We start from the raw sequence: 22,950 nt of genomic DNA, 5'->3' as shown, positions 1-22,950 counted from the left end.
TTCAAAGTAATTGGCTTAAAAGTAAACTGTTTTCTTTGGTGCTTTATTAATAATTTTAGTTGTATTCACATTTCCAGGGGAAGTTCTTTCAAATAGGTACACACAGCAGGGCTATCATTGTAGTCTGAGTCTTGATTATGATGGGTAACATTCACACACTGTCTCACACACACACACACACACACACACACACACTAAAAAGAAAAATCCACAGCTTCAAGTTTTATATTGTTTGGGCATTTTTTTTCCTGCTGCTTTCTGATCAGACATTTAAATACAACCTTGGATTCTTTGCTGTCATTTTTTTTTTTTTCTCCAGCAGTTTTCTTAAAATAATTCATGTTTCTATTTTAAAGAGCAATCAAAATCTGAAAACTGGCCCTTTAGGGAGCAGAATACATTCTCCACCTCTACTCCCAAATTACTTTACGGTCTCACCATGCTTTAAGTATAAAATCAAAATGCAGACATTGACCTAATTCCAAACTCCTAATCAGCCATCTGATCGCTCTGAGGGACTTTTGACAGGTCAACTAAAATTTTGATAATGAACTGTTTTTACACTAGAAAAAAAGGATGCTTTCTTTCACAAAGAGCTTCATCTTTGTTTCACCGAATTAAAATTTAAAGCCAAGATTTCACTCATATAACAAGAAGTGACTCCCTTTCTAGTTTCTTTGGTAAACCATTACTTCTTTAATTATTATCAACCTTGTTCCAGTGTGATAAATTGCTAATTACTTAATACCCTAATCAGCGTTCATTCTTTGCACAGATAAACTGTGACAGTGCCATTAATTTAAATAGTAATTTCACTTAATGGCCAGAACGGCACACCAGATTTTTATGCAGCATTTTCTGAAGACTGCATCCATCACTGCAATATTCTGACATAAAGATGTCTGACGTGCACTAACTCACTTAGGGAGAGCAGATGTTGCCGAGCAGAGCTTGGTAGTAATTCCCATAGTGCATCACTTCAGCATGAATGAGCTGCAAATTCAGAGACAGACAATCTTCTGAAACTGCATTGCAATAACTTTTGACCCTACCTAATTTATCACATGGAGCACTTGACTTTTGAACTTTGACACACAGAAATCACAGTTTTAGATATGCCCAAAGAAAACCAAAATGGGTCATGTATTATTGATGGATTGATCTACACTTCCAGAGGCTCTTCATTAAATTTGTACAAAGGTGGAGATTCTCTCTGAACAAGATGCAGATGTTATTAAAGGGGTAGTGTATGCACTGAACTATTAGATATTTATTTCTGAGATCAAACAGCCTATACTGTCTTTCCAAACAGTGCATATATCCAATGGATAGCTTCCGTTTCATTGGATACAACTGAGAAAAGAGTGAAGGAAAGAATTTTTTTACTCATAATATTATGAATACTTCCAATATGTTACTAACACTTAATTAATGTCCATGGCTGAAAGGAGAGCATTTATAAACATACAGTCCTGATGAATTTCTAAATTGCTAATTCTGTAAAACAAGTGTGCCATTTTCCTAAGAGTTATCCAAGAATTAACATGCTTTTGAGTTAAAAATAGTACAGTCATAAAAAACAGTGTCTAGAATATGACAAATCATTGTGGAACTCTGGGATTGACCATGGGGACCACATTTTAAGCCAAGGAATTATACTTCAGGCCTGGAAGAATGTAAAAAAAAAACAGGTTTGTGATTAGTCATTCTCAGGACAAACATAAAGTTGATGGCAGAGCATGAAAGAAAAGAAAAGCATCTTGTCTTCACTAGCAGCTGGCTCTATAGCTACCACCACAAAACTGAGACAGGGTAGGGTAAAAATGTTCCCCAGATCATTGCAATGTATTTTATAGCATTTATACATTACACGTTTCAAAAGGTCATTATGTCATATGGAAATCTTCCTGGAAAATCTTTCAATACACATCTTACACAATGGATTTCTATGATGTATTTTCCTCTCTGCAAAGTCCCCAGATTCCATCTTATGTAACAGGGGTAGTCATTCATTTGACTGATGTCACAGTCTAGGACATGGAAAGTCAGTACTTTATTCTAGAACAGTTTCAACCCAGAGTTTCATATCCAAGGTTGCATGAAGAACACAGATAATAGAAATAAAGCAATATGTTCCAAAGGTATGTCATGATTAGTTCCTCATGGCTAACAGAAAATCCTGTCCTCTTTGCCTGATAGAGAGGCTTTAAGTTTCATCTTTTAATATGAAGGGGTATAATCAAGTCCAATCTAAGATTGATGGCACAAATGATAAAACCATATAAGCAAACACTACGAATAAAAAGAGTAATAAAGAGGTTTAAAATATATTCAAAGAAAATGGTTAAGAATACATATCCACTGAAATGACGAGCATGACTTTCATCCCGAGGTACCTGTGTAACACTCCTACACAACTCATCTGCCCAGAGAGAGCACTAAAAACATAAATGCTACTCCAGCACTTCTGTTCCAACAGCATCTGTTAATTCACTCCATTTATAAAATACATATTGACAAAGACAACTGAACTGGGACCAGGGAGATTTGATTTGGTGTGAGAAAGTCAATTCAATGTGATTTTGTTAAAGGGCTCCTGCAGGCAAATAAAAGAGTTTAAGTAATAAAGTACATAAAGAGATGTTTTACGAGCCAGCCCGGTGTCGTGGCAGGCACACAATGCCAGGCAGGGAGAGAGGCCAGGCTTAGGAACAATATTATGAGATCCAAACCCTCAAGCAGCAGGTATGGTGTTGCTAGGTCGAGGAAAGAAAGGGCCATATGGATATTCTGGAAGGTCACTAAGGTCACAATCATTAGGGGGCGACAGGAGGGAGAGGCAACAGGGAGAGGAAAAAGACATGTGGAACGTGTCTGCTTTCAGTGAAACCTGCAGGGAGGTCAAGAGACTAAAAAGAGATTTTTTTTTTTCCTTCTTAAAAGCCTCATTCTTTCAGTCCGCCATGATTACCAGAGTTGGTGGAACTGTTGAAGGTCAGGGGAAACTCTGGAGCTAATTTTGATTCACAGGAATTGAGGGATGGCACAGTTTGCTTAGGAAATAGTTGGCTAGCACGTATATCATATTGAAGTACACCAGTGATTCTGAAATTTGGGCCCGTGGACGGACTTCAAGGGCGTATGAAATGGCAAAACAATTTTTGTGTGTATCCTACATATTATTATTTGAAGTGAGGGTTTGTAACTTTCAAAAGATTCTACCAGGAGTGTACGACCTCCAAAAGATTAAGAGCCTTTGTCCTAGAGGACAGTGACCTCTATTCCGTTTCTTAGAACAGGCACTTCTGGCAAGAGTTTTAACTGACTTATCTTTCCTTCTCCTTCACATCCACTCTGCCACCCAAATCTAATTTATCTCCTTAAATCACTGTTCTCATCATCGCATTGACTATTCCCTGAGTACCAAATAATGTTCAAATCCTTTCGGCTTCTCGGCTTTATCTCCCTCTATTTCCTTACACACGGCATCTTCCTCCAGTCAACCCAACTGCTCACTCCTACCTAGACATGCTTTGCAGGCTGTTAATTTCACACTTCAGCTCAAACCATGCCCTTTAGCTGAAACGTCCTTCTTCCATCCACGTGTCTCAAAATCCTACTCGTTGTTTGCGGTTCTGATCAGCGGTTTAGCTTTCTTCATCATCTTGGCTGGAGTGATCACTCAGTCTTAAGATTATGCTTGTATTCATCCCTCTCTTATGCCTGTGTTTAACCTTACAGGCAATTTTCTCCTTGATTAATTGCAAGTCCTTAAGGATAAAAATGGAATCTTAGCCATTTTTACACTCACAAAGCACTAAGAATGATATTTCGAATATAGTCACTACGTGGTACATGTTTATTGAATGAAGGAATATGGCAATTGACTTAAAAAAAGCAACAGATGAGCAATAATGCTAAAATGAGACAGCTTACTTCTGTTTTCAAACTCTGACTCATTACGGTATTTGGGGGGCGGCAGCACTTTTGCATCCCCACTACCCCATGACCATGGTTCTGTCTTTAATGGACCTGTTTTTAGCTAACACATCTAAAGGAGAAAGAGGTACACAACTGGTTAGTCATAGTACAGGATAACTAACTAACGGCCATGAATTTCTAGCAGACCTGATTACTAAGCCTTAAAGCAGTGGGTCTCAAAGTTTGGTGCCAGGACCCTTTTATACTTTCACAAATAATTGAGGACCCCAAATAACTTTTGTTTATATGGGTAAGATTTGTTGATATTTACTGGGTTAGAGCCTAAAACTGAAATGTTTGAAATAGATATTCATTAATTCATTTAAAATAATGATAAATATATAACATGCTAACATAAATATTTATGAAAAAATAAACATATTTCCAAACTGAGAAAAATTAGTGAGAAGAATGACATTGTTTATATTTTTGCAAGCCTCTTTAATGTCTAGCTTAATAAAAGTAACTGAATTCTCCTATCTGCTTCTGCATTCAACTATTGCAATATCATGGAAGCAACCTAAATGCCCATCAACAGATGAATGGATAAAGAAAATGTGGTAGATATACAATGAAATACTACACAGCCATAAAAAAGAACGAAAATTTTGCCATTTGCGGCAACACGGATGGACTTGGAGGGCATTATGTTAAGCTAAATAAATCAGACAGAGAAAGACAAATATTGTATGTTATCGTTTATATGTGGAATCTAAAAAAATACAACAAACTTGTGAATATACAACAAGAAAGAAGCAGACTCACAGATATAGAGAACAAATTAGTGGTTACCAGTGGGGAAAGGGAAGGGAGAAGGAGCGAGGTAGGGGTAGGGGATTAAGAGGTACAAACTACTATATATAAAATAAATAAGCTACAAGGATAGATTTTACAGCACAGGTAATATAGCCAATATTTTATAATAACTATAAATGGAATACAACCTGTAAAAATTGTGAATCGTGATACTGTACACCTATAACTTATATAATATTGTACATCAACTATACTTCAATTAAAAAAAATCTGTTGCAATATTACATGTCATGTAACCTCTGGAAAACTCCACTGTATACTTATGAGGGAATGACAGTGAAAAAGGCGTATAATAGTTCAGTATTCTTGTGAAAATAGTTTTGATGTCATAGACACCACCAGAGGTCTTAGAGACCCTCAGAAATCCCCGAGCCATACTTTAAAAGTCACTGCCTTAGAGCTTAGCACACATACACAGCACCTTTTCTTCTAACTTGGGCACACTTGTGATGTGTAGTCAATGTCTCATTTTTTTCTGGTCATCAGAAAATGTTGGCAACTTGGTAGTTATACTGGGCCTGTTCATCAGACTTGATAAACATTGATACGGTTTGGGTTGGAGAGTATCCAATGCTTGTTCAGGTATCAGAATGCTCAGGAAGGTTAAGAGCATGGACTCTATGAATGGAGTTAGAAACTCTTCTTAGTCACAGTGGCAAGAAATTCATGGGCAGATCTCCCAGACTCCCTTGCATTTAGGTATCGATAGATAGCTGAGTTCCAGTCAATGAAATGTTAATAAAACTATTTGCTATTTCTAGACCTGGCCAAAAAACAAACAAACAAACAAACAAACCCACACCTGTTATTTCATACTCTTTTCTTCTTCTGACTGCAGACAACTCCCAGGTGACCCGAGAAGCTACCTGTTGAAAATGACAGCACTTCCAACAGCCAGAATGACTGTGGGAAAGAGATCTTACCCTGAAGATATGTTCACACCACAATACTATTATATGGGAAAGAAATGAACTTCTATTATCTTTGAGCCTTTATATATTTTGAGGTTCATTTACAGTAACAGTGTTACCTGAAGTAAAACAGCCACTTACTAGATGTGTGATCTGGAAAAAGTTTTTAACTTCTGTACTTCTGTTTCCTCATCTGTAAAATGGAGATAATAATAGTACCTACCTCATAGGGTTGCTGTGAGGTTTAAATGTGTTAACGTGTGTGAAGTACACAGAACTCAGCTTGGCAAATAGTAAACATGGAATGTTGCCTACATTTTGTTGTTGTAATTTGTCTCCTTCTCCTTGTATACATCTTCTAGCCATTAAGCAGTGTCCAGGAAACACTGAGCTGGATTTCTTGACTGGACTTTAGTTATCTTTAGAATACTAACCTTTTATGTCTACAATCCATAGGGGATATTTCTGAAATGACTTATGTGTCTATACTGGACACTTGTGTACTATATGATTTAATACATCATTCATTTTTAAGAAGATCTTGGGAGGTTGGTTTTTGCTGTTTGTTTTTGTTTTTTTGGTCTTACCTGGCAAACTCAACTTTCTTGTTACCTTATAGTACAGATCCAGGTGCCCTGTGCCATTTCTTGGAGATAATCCTTAAATTCCTTAGGTCAATGAAAATGTCATAATTGAAATCTAATTCTGTTGTATATAGGACAACTAGCCACTCTTACTATTTTCTGGACAGTTGATGGAGATCAACATAATGACATGGGACTATCAACCACTTTGACAGTATATACATTAAAATCTTCCTTTAAATATGTCCTACTGGGTTGGATTAAAAAATGCATAAGATGGATACAGTGTGGATCCAGAGAGGTGATTTATAGCTTCACAGAATAGTAAATGCCTTGGAAATACACTTGATGGTCGTACAAAGATAAAATAAGAAACTAGAAATCAGGTATTTCTTTTGACTCAAAGAAGGAGATGAATTTTTCTCACACTGGGAGGATTGAAATTTAGTTACGAATAACTTAATTTGGCATTTCTTACTTATTTAAGGGCTATCAAAATACTGAGAGTCTAGTATGCTTATTAAGGCACAAGATTCTGGTACACCCAGGATTGATACTTTTAATATGTTTTGATTATTTAGTTTCATTATTGAAGTGCTCTTCTTAATAGTTTTCATCAGAACTTACTTTATTTTACTATTTTACTTTTGACCATGCTGTGTGTCTTGCGGGATCTTAGTTCCCCGACCAGGGATTGAACCCGCGCCCTCGGCAGTGAAAGCACGGAGTTCTAACCACTGGACCTCCAGGGAATTCCCCATCAGAATTTTACACAGAAGAGAATGTGTACAAGAACATGGTATTTAACAATAACACTATAATAATTTAAATAATTGTTACTTGTATTATGGATAACTCTTTGATGGTTTTTAAAAAGAGAAGAAATTAAAGAAAGACAGCAGAGAGTTCATGGTTCATCTCCATCAAGATATTATGATGTCCTGAAGTCTTAACTTGGAGGGACTGGAATTCCAATGCATACTAGTTGCAGGGGTAGATTTATCTTGAAGCTCAGGAAAATTGATCTTCAAGGCCTTTTGCTTGCATGAGCCCCTTCCAAGGCAAGCATGGATATATTTTTATAAAATGTGTGAATGTATAATATTTAACTACAATTTGTTATGGCCACTATCCCTTGCCCTTTAACTTGTCCTCTGTCATACATGTCCTCATACTGATTGAGATTAGGGTAACCATGGACATTTATGAATTCAAACTAAGGGGAAGTTGAGTCTGGGGAATATTTAGTTTGGGTTCAGTAGCTAAATTTATATGATTTCAGCCACTTTCATAAAAAAGTTGTTAAGGCTTAAATATGTCATTTTCACTGCAATCTGGAAAGATAAGAAATGTGAGAAATTACAGACTCTTAATTTGTATGCATATAAAGGGACGGTTTAAAGAAAAAGATCAGATAGAAAAATTAATATAATATGAAATAAAAGCTGTAAAAATGAAAAATGAAATCAACTGAAATATTCTGACATCAAGAAGAGAATTGTAACAAAATAAATTTCAAATCATACTCAAAGTAGGAAACTATTAAAAGAAAATGATGGATCTAGGATCGAAGCAATGCATAAAAAATATGATTACTTTGATAATATAAATTATGAAAAGAAGTAACTCATATTGGAAAAATCTAAACTTCTTACTGATTTGTAGATAAAATAGTGGCATCTATGATAAAATACAACTTAAATTCAGTCATACAATAAGGATATCCATGAAAACTGGTATTGATGCTGTCAATTCAACAAATATTTAAGACAAGTCACTGCAAATCACCTTAAGACAAGAAAACTTAAAATGCCCTAAAATCTTAAAAAACCCTTTGTAGATATTTCTCCAAATTTGAAAATAATCTACATTTCCAAAATATTATAATAATGAGTTGTGAAGCTTTAAGTCACTTTTCTAAACTTTAAATAATTAAAAAAATTTTTTGATTAACTATGTGACAGGAAAGAATGAATTATCTTTCTATTCTCTCTACAGATAATTATAGTACAAAGCCATGGCTGTATGAAGAGGTGACCAAGGGTGTCAGTTAAACATGTCAGGGAAAAAAATATAGAGGGAGGTCAGAAGTTATATAATCCAAATATACTATTTTTATGTTAGTGGAATCTGCCAGGTTTATCTTTTTACATGTATAATTCTTGTCATTTATTTTCCCCTTATAAATAAATATTTATATTTTATCTTGTCTTCATCATTTGGTTTTATTTTCTTAAAAAGCATCTCCCAAATTTTATAGATTTTGGCACCCCCAAATCTAGATCTGACTAACTGTGTAATCTTGAGCATGTATCTAATCTCTGTGCCTCAGCTTCCTCATTTTAAACATGTGAATAATAATAGTACCTATTTTGTACAGATTAATTGATGGAATAATGTATAAAACATTGGGCATAGTACCTCCTAGATAGTAAGTACTCATTTAATGATAATGATTGCTATTAATATTAATGCTAATTTAATAGCTATAGAAAAATAAAGGAGTAAAAGAATTATGGCACAACATCATCAATAATAATTTGTATACTCTCAGTATTGCTATGAATTATTTTCTTGGTCCAGAACCAATGCATTCATGTGTTTGTGTGTTTGTTTGCTTTTTGGTAGACATGACACTTTTCAAGAGGAAACAGTTTTGGTCTGCTTTTATGAAACGCATCACATGCACATAAAAAATGTGAGATTACATTTTTCTTTGTTAGACAATGTGTAGCTATTTGTCACAGTAGATGTAATTAACGTGAGCTGTCATTACTTATGTGTTTTATATCTAGGGCAAATTTCTCAATCTCTCTGTTTCTGAGATTTCCCCTCTACTGAAAGGTAGATGAGGCTCCCTTACCTGGAAGGCGACTGTACACCACACCCTGTTCCTCTCCCCCGCAGCACTCGAAATCTTTGCTCACAATCTGTCCACCACAGCACTGCTGGCCATGGCCATCATGGAGCCTCCCAGCACAGCAAATCTGGTTTCCGGAGGTGGAGTATGGCAGTCTGCCACAGCAGGAGTCGCCGAGGCCAGTGGAAACCCGGTTGTGCTGTTCATCTGGACAGCATACTTCACCTGTCAATTTAGGACAATAACCGTCATTGCATGAGTTAAAAAAATATGCTTTGACTCACGACTAAATTTTAGCACAACGATCTTGCAGATGCCAACTGGTTGACAGGGTATCGTCATACTGGAGTTGCAAAATCTCAATACCACTTCAAAATGTTTGCATTGAAGTTGTATAAACACGTGTATAAACACGTGTCTATGTCAACTTAGAGGCAACGCTATGTTGCCTATTTTCTCTCTGACCCCTGATACATGAGCACATGAGGTCTGGTGACATGGATTAAGTGACATTACAAAAAAAGTTTGTCTACAAATACTTTTCTATCTATTTAGTATATATATATATATATATATTTTTTTTTTTGGAGAGTGGGATGGACTCAGAAATCAATTCTTGATAAATCTGTATTGCTTTTGATTATAATTTCTTTAACCAAACTACATTTATTTAACCAAACAAAAGATTTTCAATGGAAAGCTTAATTAAATGAAAGGAGGTAAATATACTATATTCAAATCTGCATACTAGTATTTTGCTGAGCTATGGCAGACACTGCATTTCACTGATGTAGTTCCACCCACATTTCCCCTTAATATGATATTCTGAGAAACTTGAGACAAGAATAGAATAATATTTTGCCTTAGTGCCTTGGGATCAAACGGTTCAAATATTCTAAATATCAGTAGTCATTTTTTTTTTTTTGTATGAAGCAGCTTCTAAAAGACAAAAAAAATTTTAAATTGCTTTTCTTAAGGATATCTTAGAAAGGACTAATAAGAACTTGGAAGATGTAAAAATCAAACTTCATCTTTCCTCTCTATCTCATGACCAACGCCTTCCTAGCCCCTGGAACCTTGACCTTCTCCTCCCATTGCCTTACTACTCTTCTTCTTCTTACACCTTCAAGAGACCCTCTTCTATTTCCTCCACTGCCCCTTCTTAAACATATCTTTCTCCCTGGACACTATCCCTTCATTAAATCTTATGAGGTATGTGAATACGATGGCTAACCTGGCAGGTTTTATAGCTTTAAACCACTGTCTAGATAAGATTTACATAATCTAGTTAATGACTTGCCAAACCTTCTTAAGAAAAGGCACAAGTTCCCTGAAGAATTTAGGATTGTCTCAGGGATTTATAGTCGTGGACTCCCTGATCTCTGTCAATTAGCTCATCTTCTTGTGAAGATAGGATATGCCAAAACTTGGTTAGTAAAAGCCAGATGAACTGCTAACCAAAATGATATTTAAAATATGGGACAATATTTAACTACAGATAGATATAGAAAGAGTACAAAAGTAGGGCAAGAACTCTTAGCAGTTATCCCTGAGGTCTTTCTTATCCAAAATTCATTGGTCAAAAACCCAGCCCACTAGGTGAAATGGACAAATTACTCCAACCTACCAAGACTAAATCATGAAGACATAGAAAATCTGAATAGACCTATGACTAGTAACAGAATTGAATCACTAATCAAAACCTCCTAGCAAAGAAAAGTCCTGGACCAGACGGCTTCACTGGTGAATTCTACCAAAAATTTAAAGAAAAGTTAACATCAATCCTCCTCAAATTCTTTCAAACAATTGAAGAGGAAGAAATACTTCTTAACTCAATATATGAGGCCAGAATTAGCCTGATAACAAAACCAGACACATCAAGGAAAGAAAACAACAGACCAATATCCCTTATAAATATTGATGCAAAAATTCTCAACAAAATACTAACAAACTGAATTCAATTCATTAGCACATTAAAAGGATTATACAACATAACCAAGTGGGATTTATTCCTGGAATGCAAGGATAATTCAACATACAAAAATCAATCAATGTAATACACCACATTAACAGAATGAATGAAGGAAAACACGTGGTTGTCTCAAGCAGTGCAGAAAAAGCATTTGACAAAATTCAACACTTTTCTATTATAAAAACATTTAACAAACTGGAAGTAGAAGAAAATACCTCAACATAATAAAGAGCATATGAGAAAAACCCACAACTAACATTATACTCAATGTTATACTCAAGAAAGCTCTTTTTCTAAGATCAGGAAGAAGACAAAAATGCTGATTTTAACCACTTCTACTCAACATAATATTGAAAGTATAACCATAGCAATTTGGCAAGAAGAAGAAATAAAAGGCATCCATATTGAAAAGGAAGTAGTAAAATTATCTCTGTTCACAGACAATATAACCTCATGTGTATAAAACCCTAAAGATTCCACACCCAAAACCCCGTTTGAACTAATAAGAGAATTCAGCAGAGTTGCAGGATACAAAATCAACATACAAAAATCACTTGTGTTTTCATACACTATAAAAAACAAAAATGAAAAATCAGAAAAGGAAATTTAAAAAACAATTCCACTTACAATAGTGTAAAAATACTTAAGAATAAACTTAATCAAGGAGGTGAAGAAAATGTACAGTGAAGACTACAAACTGCTGAAAGAAATTAAAGAAGAGTCAAATAAATAGAAGGGCATTCCATATTCAAGGATTAGAAGACTTAATATTGTTAAGATGTCAATACTACTCAGCAGCTTGAAGCAGGATTTCAGTTTCTGGCCAGAGACTGAGGTTGGTCAACAGCAGTGAGAGCACTGAATCCTAGCCACTAGACTAGTGGCAAGGCCCTGGCCCGTCAGCTGTGTCGAAAAGAATTTCCATATAGAGACGGAAAGTAGTGAAGCAAGTAAAGGCTTTATTAGGAGGAAAAAGAGTACAGTACGTGTGGATAGACACACGGGAGGGCTCAGAGAGAGACAGAGTCTCCCCCTCGTGGTAGCTGGAATCACTTTTATGGGGCATTTCTTCCGGGTTTCCTTTGGCCACTCATCTTGCTTTGCCTGGTTCTGAGTCCATATATGGTTTATCTCAGGGTCCTCCCACGTGTACGTGAACATCTCTTAGCCAAGATGGATTCTAGTGAAGAGGCCTATGGGTAGTTGACATCACTTACTATGGGGTGGCTCCCCGTCCTGCTTTGACCTCCAAGGAGCCTTTCTGCACATGTGTAGTTGGGGAGGTCTCCTTGACTTCAAGAATGAGGAATATGTGGTCTTTTATATCTTTTCTGGGTGGGGCCCAGCCTTCTCCATCCTGCCTTTATGGAGTTTCTGCTATTATGGAGTTTCTGTCCACAGGGGAGAAACTGTTCAGCCTGGGGCCCATCTATCTCCTGCCTCATAGAGATTCAATGCAATTGCTATCAAAATCCCAACAATACTTCTTGCAGAAACAGAAAAATCCATCCTAATATTCAAATGGAATCTCCAGGTACCTCAACTAGCAAAACAATCTCAAAAAAGAACAAAGTTGGAGGTCTCACACTTCCTGATTTCAAAACTTATTATATGGACTTATATATACCACCAAATGTAAAATAGATAGCTAGTGGGAAGCAGCTGCATAGCACAGGGAAATCAGCTCAGTACTTTGTGACCACCTAGAGGGGTGGGATAGGGAGGGTGGGAAGGAGATGCAAGAGGGAGGAGATATGGGGATATAGGTATATGTATAGCTGATTCACTTTGTTATAAAGCAGAAACTAACACACCATTGTAAAGCAATTATACTCCAATAAAGATGTTAAAAAAAGAAAAACTTATTATAAAGCTGCAGGAATCAAAACAGTGTGATCCTATTACGAAGACAGACATATAGACCAATGGAATAGAACAGAGAGCTCAGAAATAAAACCTCGGGTGTATAATCAAATGATTTTCAACAAGGATGTCAAGACCATTCAATAAGGAAAGGACCAAATTTGTTGGAAAAACTGGATATCCAAATGGAAAGAATGAAGTTGAACCCATACCTTATACCATATACAAAAATTAAATAAAAATGGATCCAAGACCTAAATGTAAAAGCTGAAACTATAAATTTTTTAGAAGAAAACATAGGAGAAAAGTTTAATTACATTGGTTTTGGCAATGATTTCTTGGATATGACACCAGAAGCACAGGCAACAATAAGAAAAATAGATGATTTGGACTTTATCAAAATTAAAATGTGTTATGAATCTAAAGACACTATCAACTGATTAAAACTGTGACCCACAGGAGAAAATATTTGCAAATCACATATTTAAAAATGGATTAATATCCAGACTATATAAAGAACTTCTACAACTCAATAACAAAAACACAAACAATCCAATTAAAAAATGGGCAAAGGATACATATAAGCATTTCTCTAAAGAAGATGACCAATGAGCACAAATAAACTCAATATTATTAATTATTAGGGAAATGTGTATCAAAACCACAATGAGATACCACTTCACACCCAGTTATGATTATTATAAAAAACAAAACAAAAACAGAAAATAACAAGAGTTAGCAAGAAAGTGGAGAAATTCGAACCCTGTGCATTGCTGTTGGTGCAGCTGCTGTGGAAAACACTATGGCAGTTCCTCAAAAAATTAAACATAGAATTACCATATGATATAGGAATTCCACTTCTGGGTATATAGCCAAAAAATTTGAAAGCAAGGACTCGAACAGATAATTGTACACCAATGTTTATAGCAGCCTTATTCACAATAGCCAAAAGGTGGAAACAACCCAAATATCCATCAACAGATGAACAGATAAACAAAACATTGTATATATACACAAATGGAATATTATTCAACCTGAAATAGGAAGGAAATTCTGACACATGCTACAACATGCATGAACCTTGGAAACATTATGTTAAGTGAAATAAGCCAGTCAAAAAAGGACCAATATTATATGATTCTACTTATATGAGGTACCTAGAGAAACGGAGAAATGATCTTACTGTGAACAGTGCAGTTGCTGTATTTGTTACATTTCTCTGGGTGAGAGGTTTCTCCTGTCTGGTCTGCAATGTAGTTCCCATTTCTTAAATCTTTACAGCTAAAGAACTCAGTGTCCCTTGTTGGCAAACTTTCTTTAACATAATGTGTCACAAGGTCCAGGGGTAGCACCAGTTAATTAAACATCACTTAGGACAATGGTGGGCTTAGAGGAACAGTGTACATACCTATATTGGGGAAAACCAAACCAACCCTTTTTTTAAAAAAAAAACAACTCCACTTTTGAGTATAACAAGTATCAATCGGATATTTTAGTCATATTTTCTGGAATCCTTCAGAATGTTATTCAGTTACTGACAGAAGAAAAGGCTTCATAACAAGAGGTGTGGATTATATCAATGAGAAGTAAAACATTTTTTTCCCCCTCAAAAAAGGGCTATTAGACATAAGATACAAGGATCAGTCACCTTCTCATTAACCTCTCAAAATGAATCTATTTCACGACAGGCTTGAAAATGTTTTCTCTCTAAAAGCTACCATGCAGTCTTAACAGTTAATTGTTATTCTTATCAAAGAATGACCCGCATTAACATTTAGCTTGAGGTCATTAGCATATTTATAAAAAAAAGGGGAGTGGAAAGATCATTCTTTCCTCTGCTGTTCTTTGTTATAGGGGTTCTATGGAGGAAAGTTGTGAGAAAAAATGAAGTCAATATTGTCCAACAAAATGAAGTAAATATTATTCACCAATATTTCAGACCTGTCTAGAAATATCAAAATGCCTATATCAGTCTCAGCCTTGAACTGTCAGACTACTGATTGAATTTTAATTACATTGAAATATAAGATGGTTTGGGGTCAATACACTTTCTTTCTTAATGTAAACAGTGTTAAACCAGTTAATAAAGACCATTGGCTGAAAATAGAGGTCACAATATAATCTCTTCTTTTAGGTACTGATATATTGAGATTCATGATTGGAGTAAAACATTTTCTTTGATTATCCAATAAGATTGTATTTTTTCCTTTTGACATCAAGGTAGGCATTCTAATCCTGTGAAAAATTAACCACTTAAAAGATCCAAATGTGGGCCATGCTCAACAGATTGGTAGATATTAAAATGCTTGAGGTCTGAGGGCTTCCCTTGTGGCGCAGTGGTTAAGAATTTGCATGCCAATGCAGAGGACACGGGTTCGATCCCTGGTCCGGGAAGATCCCACATGCCATGGAGCAACTAAGCCCGTGAGCCACAACTACTGAGCCTGCGTTCTAGAGTCAGTGAGCCACAACTACTGAGCCCGTGAGCCACAGCTACTGAGTTCATGTGCCACAACTACTGAAGCCCGCGCGACTAGAGCCTGTGCTCTGCAACAAGAGAAGCCACTGCAATGAGAAGCCCATGCACCACAATGAAGAGTGGACCCCGCTCTCCACAACTAGAGAAGGCCCATGCACAGCAACGAAGACCCAACACAGCCAAAAATAAATAATAAATAAATTAATTAATTAAAAAATATATAATAAAAAAAATAAAATACTTGAGGTCTGAATGAGCATGTGTCAATATACAGATCATGGAGGTTTTAAAAAATCTTGTTTTAAAAATTACTTATTAAAAAGTTTTGTATAATATCAATAAACGACCTTTGAGCTTCCATGACTTATTTTTGGGAAAAAAAAAGTTGAATTTTATTTGGAACTAGAACAAAAGTAGATTGATTTCTTAGTTGGAGATCTGACACTTTGTGCTAGGATTGAGAAAGGTGACAGGTAAAGATCCTAGGTGTTCATAGCCATGACATATGCAACCAAGTGTTTTTCATCAATTTTAAGGCATAGTGGATATTTTTCAGAGTTGGGACAGTTCATGGCAAATCATAACTTATCAAAAACTTTAATGTGACTTGGAGATGAAAACACAATTGTTTAGTTCTATGCTAGACTTAGAGAAAAGCCTAATATGACCTATTGGTCTGAAGAATGGGAAGGATGGAACAACAGAAAATTTCCATCTCACCTCTATAGTTATAATTTTCAAGGCAAATTTTTTTGCAAGGAGGGAAGATGTGAAATATAGTTGAAAACTCCCAAAGTGTAAATTATTTTGAGAGAGTAAAGCAATTGACAGTGTTTAATTAATTGCCTAACACTATGATTTGTAGTATAACGAAGTTAAGGCTTTTCTGCAAAATCTTCATTTCTGTCACCATTGTGTTTTCTTACTTGGAAAATCCAGTTGATTAAGAGTTAATTATGAAAGTATTTTTGCATAAGAATCAGAAATAACTGTACTTTTACAAAGGCAGATTTTTCTATTAATTTTAAGGAAAAATTATGAAGAATAGAAGATCTCTGCCTTGAATAAACCTGCATAGTATTTAAATATTTCACTTTCCCTGTTTGCTCCAGTGTTTTGTAAAGGATATACTGGGTGAGACAATTTCTCGATACAGATATCTTGGATGGATATATTTGTACCGAACACAAGGTACACTGAACAATACCTGAATTAACTACATGTTTGGCATAAATTTCATGTTAAACTAGATATCTCAAAGCATTGGGCATCCAAACACTTAGCTTTCTTCTCTTTCTCCCATATCTATTTTCTGTGCTTTTAAAGAAGAAATAGGCATTAAACTTAGGTACTAGGAAAAAAAAAAATCTGTATTCTCAATGGCTTTTCTAGAATAAATAGTAACTGATAGTAACAGTAATGAAGATTTTTAGAAGTCTGGAATAGTCGTTTAAGAATTATGTTAACACCTATTAAGTAGACTGCTCAAAAGAGCAGTCCAGCATGGATTTTGGAAAGACACACAGATTTGCATTTCAGCTCTTCTACTCCTATCTATGTGGATCTGGGCATGTTACTGATTCTCTCTGAACCTCTCTCCTTATTTGTAAACTTAAGATAAAATACCAATCTCCTACAGCTGTGAAAAATATATAAGGTATCATATCATATGTAAAGCCTTGAATACAGAGCGTGCCAGAAACTTGTTGTTTTATAAATGCCAACTGTTGTTATCTTTATTTTCAGTTATATTCACTGGACATTGTTTTGTGTAGTTGAATTTGGAAAATGGCTTATTCAGTTGGCTGGTAAGACAGAAGGAAAAGAAGGTGAGGAGGGAAAAATTCCTGATTGCTACTCTTTGCTACATCCCTCCTTCCCCTGCCAGACCTAGAGCAATTAGGGGGCCTCAGATAAATGGAACCTGTGGTTATGAACCCTCTAGGAACAATTCATACATCCTTCAGAACAGAAACGGAGAAAATGGAGAACAGCTTCACGGAGCGGAACACGAAGAAATTCAGAGTTTATGGTGAAATACTCAGCCATGTGGATAAAATAAAGTCACAAAAAAGGGAATTATCCAGCTCTCCAGATATATTTCTTTATGTAATACATATAATGAATCTCTATTCCCTCTCTAGTTTGTACATAGTCTTGCTTATATTTCAAAAAAGCTGAGAGAAGAAATGATACCTAAAGCCGGCCATTGGCTATGTGTTAGTGGTTTAATCTTTGGTGGGGAGGTGCTTAAAATAGTTCATTGACACAAGTCACATGTTTGCTTTTTTCTGGTTCCCAAGACTACTGAGTACTACTGGAAATGATCCTCACCTGGTAGAATCCTAACGTAATACCCCGAGCAGCACTGATGATTCGGTTGTCCCTCTTGTATTCGGCCACCACAACAAACTCCAGTTGAGTTCAAAACAAATGCGATGTACTTCTCTTCACAACAGCGGTGTCCAGGCTGGGTGTCGTAGAGAATTCCATTACAACACACCTGAAATTTGAGAATCAGGTATAAAGAAATAGCTTTATTAAGAGTATTGTACCACCATATCTTATGTGATACAGTTATTATTTAATAAGGACTTGATCCGAGACCAAATGTAGCATATTTCTGAGAAAAATTTAAAGGTTTACAAAGTACATTTTCTCTGTATCATTCAAATTCTGCCAATGCTATTTGATACAATGTAGCTTCTTTTAGCCTTCAACCATGCTTTGTGCTCTATTATAATACTCTATAAATATGAATTATCTTTTGAATGTCAGTGCTTCCAATGAGATGATTTAGAATTGTAAATGAACAATTTCCTTCATATATATGTTTTTATTTTAATGATTGTTTAATTTAAAAACATCGTATCTGTGGAAACCTGTCTCTCATTGATCTTTTTTTTTTAATACATTGCATTTTCCTCATACTAATTTATATGATCACTTATTTATGAACCCAATCTTCAGACAAGGCAATCTCAACAGTGTCCAACATTTATATATGTGTGTGTGTGTGTGTGTGTGTGTGTGTATATATAAAAGGAAATTTACATGGAAATTAATTTTGAAAAACCCTTTTAACAGTGTGTTTTCTCCAGGAGCTGTGGAAGAAATTATGTGCTTGAGCAATCAAATAATTATTTTGCATGCTCACTTGAGGTCTGAGAGACTGACACTCTATCTAGAACAAATGAAACACGGAATAGTGCTGAGATGTAGCCTCAGAACATATACTCGGCATAAGTTGCATTAATTAGATAGATGCTTCCTGTGGCAGACAAAATCGACCACTATTTAGGAGGTGCTTATATTTTTCCTTTTTGCTCATTGCTACTTCCAGCCTGCACCGACATTTGATTCATGCTTAATACAAGGGCAGTAAAATATGGAATCTCTAAGTCTGAAGACTAGCTTAGTACTTCATTCATTTCTCAAAAGTGACCAAAGAGCAAAGAAACTGGGCAGAAGTCTATTTCTATGTTTCCTCAGGTAGCCCTGGTAAACCAACTGCAATAAATTGGCTTTGCTGTGTCAAGTTATTAGCAATGAGGATTCAAAATCAGTCTAATTCCAAGGATAAATTGCATGACTCCTTTCTTTGATGCCATATTCTATGTGACAAGTAAATTTTCAAATTATGCCCCATTTTAAAAGAGTTAAGCAAAAACTCTTCTCTTTGTGTTTATGTGGGATTTAGGAATGCTGGTCATTTTTGCTTTCAGGGTAAAACAATACACACCTTCCTCTTGTTTTATGACAGTGACCTAAAATCTTGCCCTTTGTTGTACAATCTTAAAGAATTTATTAAAGTCCCATTCACGTATAGTGAGTTTCTGGACATCGAAGAACATCCAGCCTTTTCCTTCAGCAAGATTCGCTAGGACTTACCATCCTTTTAAATTTTCAAGCATTTATTTAGTGATGGGTCATTAGGACTGGTTCCCTTCCATACTTTCAGTGTCAGTGCCATTCTCAAGCTCTTTCAGTCACATGAAACTTGTGCCTTTCTTCTAACCAACTCTGGTTTAGATCATCAATGGGTCCCCAAAGGGGACATTTTCAAGAGATTATTTCTCTTGAGAGGTCTCCTCCTGAACAGAGTATTTCTTAATCTTCGAATTCAGTCTTCAAGTTCGTTGTCTCAGAAAACAATTTTAATAACTTGAGCTGGTAAGTGTGTAGCTGATATTCAAATAGGCAGCCTGTTCCTTGCTCTATGGTTTCCAAAAGTAATTCTGTAATCTAGTGATTCTCAAAGTGTGGTCCCTGGACCAGATGTAGAGGCATCACCTAGGAACATGTTAGAAATGCAAATTCTCATGCTCTACCCCAGACTTCTTCTGGGGGTGGGACCTGCTGTGTGTGTTTTAACAAGCCCTCCAGGTGTGATACTCACTGGGGTTTGAGACCCATGGCTGTAATCACACGGGGAAGCTTGTATAACTATTACAGATGCTCCTGTAGTGATTTAGCCAAAAGACTCTTAGACTCACAATAAATCTATTTTCTACCTCTCTCCAACCTCTCACCCAGGAAATATATATTCATAGTTAACCCCAAACAAAATTTACAAACAACTTTTTTCCTCTTGAGATTTTAATTGACTTCCTCTTTCGCTGACAATACCTGTGTGTGTCCTTAATCCTTAAAGTAAAAATGATTTTGTTTAATGCAGCAAAGTTTTTTTTTTTTTTCTCCTGGAGAATTTTAATGGGAAAATTTATTCTAGCAATTTTTTTTCCTCTCAGAAATCCTAAATTTCATTTCATTTTATGAAAGTGTGTTCATCAGATGGTACACATTTAATGCCTTAAAATGACATAAAACTTAGGCATAATGACAATTCTGGAGCCTAAGTGTCAAAAAAAAGTACAGCTAGTAACAACTAGTTTTATGGCATTTCTTAGATGATAGCAACTGCTTAGCCAGTGTCAGCCATAATAATTTGTATTTTGATCCATATTGCTTCAACAACTCACTTTCATAATTACTATGTCCTTTTGCAGTGAATCTTTTGAATTTAGTAGTAGCTTTAGTCATTACATGTGTGATGTTGTTGATAAATAGGAACATTATTTCATTATGTGAAATCCTATCTTCAAACTGAGGATTTTCTGCATCATTTATCAATAAAAACCATTTACAAACCCCTCTGTCTGGCTGTATTATTGATCTGATTCTTAAACTGCAACTAATATGAACACTAATCTGCAAATGGCCATAATTTAAAAATATTTCTGTCAAACCATGAAAGGTCCCACTCATGGTTACTCATCAGTGTCATGTAAACAAACACCCACTTGTAGCTGAATGGATTTGTTGTAAAGAAAATTCAAGTCACTCAATCAAACAAATTTGGGAGGTTCTTTATCATTTCAATAAACTCATTCTCCTGTGAAGATGATGAAAAATGAGAAGGCTAAGATGCTCATCAGGAAGATAGGATTTGTATAAGCATCCTTCCTTTTCCATGGGGTCTTCTTGATAGGTGGAAATCTTGATCATGATAAATCATGGTTTAAGAAGCAAGTGATTTCCTCAGACACAAATGTAAAATGTTAAAAGTATCCTCTCGCTTTTCTGGAGGTCACTTGATAGCAATATCATCTATCAAAGACATAGCAGATAATCTTTAAAAAATTAAGTCACAGTTTTAATTTATTATGTTGAATTGTAATTTCTTTTTTCCCTGGCTTTCTTGAAATATACTTGAGAAATAAAATTATATATGTTAAAAAAAAAAAAAAGCAGGTGATTTCACTTGGAGTGTTTAGTGAGAAAAACATATTTCACTGACTAGTTTGAAAAGATTTACCTTAGCCTCAGGAGAGTAGCACCTGGGTCCACAGATAGTTTCAGGTTTTTGACACTTCACTGCTTTGCAGAGTTCATGACTGTGGTCCTTCACTGACTTCTGGATTTTAAGGCATGAACGCCATGTTTTCCGTAAGAGATCATATCCGAGAATGATGCCATTTGGCTTCCCTGGAGACATCCAATCAATCTGAAGGGATCTGCAATGGACAGAATAATCAGTATTTCTGAAAAGACAACATTTAACATTGCTGTTATCAGTCTCATCTGCCTTCCAGTTTGGTCAAAAAGTCTATTTCATCAACAACTTCCTAATTAAAAAGCTGGAGCAAAAGAATATATATACTAATATATATCCTGATATATGCTACTACCATAGACTATGTTTTGAGAATCAATCAAAACCATTTAAGCTTTTGGGAGAATAACACATGACATGAGTCCGGTGGTCTCCCACTTTAAATTTTAGAGGCAAAAAGAAAGTATCATTGTCTGTGGCTAGTCAGAAAATCAACAGAAAGTTTTGGTTGATAAGTAAAAACAAGACACAAATAATTTGACTTAGTAAATAGGGTGGAAATTAGAATATGTGTCAGACCTAATCCCTATTTATAATCCCCTTCTCCTTTGCCTTCCTTCCCTCAGCTAGCACTAGCCACGTGACCCATAGCTGCTCAAAGAGATGCAACCAGAAGATGGTGGGATTCTAATAAAGGTCCCTAGGAAATTTTAGCTTCCTTCATGTGGCTGTCGCCTTTTCCCCTTTTCTTTCTTTCTGCTAAACATGATGTCTGGAACTTTGGCAATCACCTCATTCTTCTTGCAACCATTTGAGAAAGACCATTAGAATCACAAAGACACCTCTGCGGTATTTGTTATAACTGAACCAATGCCAACAACAATCTACCTCTAGAACTACTTACTTGAGCCTCTACTGTTGGTTGTTTTGTTACTTATAGCCAAAGTACATGACCAAATTGATACAATCTTTTTATCAGTTATCAGTTGATAAAATTTATCAATGAATTTATTTATTGATACATAACATTTATAAATTTTCTCAATTGATAAAATTGATAAGCTCCCTCCAAATATACTTTATCTTAATTTTTTGACTCATAGAAACAGATTTAATTCTGCAATAGTTCTTTATATACCATGATCAAATATGTTTTGTGGTCAGAAAAAGAGGAATTAGAGATTCCCATAACAAACTCCTTTATATTATTATGTTCTTGAAGATGTTTGATTTTTAAAAATTGAGCCACGGTTTACTCTAAACATATAAATATACTGTTTTGGGTGGTTTGGTATACAATGAAGGCATAATATGGGACCAAAACTTTACTGCATTTTCAATGGTCTATTAATATTTCATCTGCTGTACTGAGTGAGATCGTAACATAAAGCTGTTCACAGAAGAGTGAATCCTGAATAAAATGGTCTACTCTCAGGTTAATGTGCAGAACTTTAATCCTGCACTTACGTCTACTTGTCAGAATGACACAGTCTAGATGACATACCTGTACTATCGTTAGTATTTTTTTAAGAAGTCTATAAGAAGAAAGTAGTTAAAGTTTTAATAAAGCCCCAGAGATTTGGACATCACATATTTTTGCAATTCAGCACAGCAAGGAAAGTCTGTTATTTGCAAAACACTAGGTAAA

At 35.5% G+C, this 22,950-nt stretch overlaps 1 protein-coding gene across 2 annotated transcripts in view; it reads right to left on the bottom strand.

Annotated features, from left to right (window-relative positions):
• The window catches only part of USH2A (usherin), an 816,496-nt gene that overhangs the window by 221,200 nt on the left and 572,346 nt on the right, over positions 1–22,950 (bottom strand). For both annotated transcript variants that reach the window (XM_036853226.1, XM_036853215.1), the window contains exons 47-49: positions 21,285–21,483; positions 17,801–17,969; positions 9,156–9,377 (exon numbers count right to left, since the gene is read on the bottom strand). In XM_036853226.1, the coding sequence (XP_036709121.1) occupies positions 9,156–9,377; positions 17,801–17,969; positions 21,285–21,483 (590 nt within the window). The remainder of the gene's footprint in view (positions 1–9,155; positions 9,378–17,800; positions 17,970–21,284; positions 21,484–22,950) is intronic.

Source organism: Balaenoptera musculus, chromosome 1, assembly GCF_009873245.2.
Source record: "Balaenoptera musculus isolate JJ_BM4_2016_0621 chromosome 1, mBalMus1.pri.v3, whole genome shotgun sequence".
Taxonomy (NCBI): domain Eukaryota; kingdom Metazoa; phylum Chordata; class Mammalia; order Artiodactyla; family Balaenopteridae; genus Balaenoptera; species Balaenoptera musculus.
The sequence above is the reverse complement of the archived record's forward strand: the minus strand, read 5'-3'. Positions and strand labels throughout refer to the sequence as shown.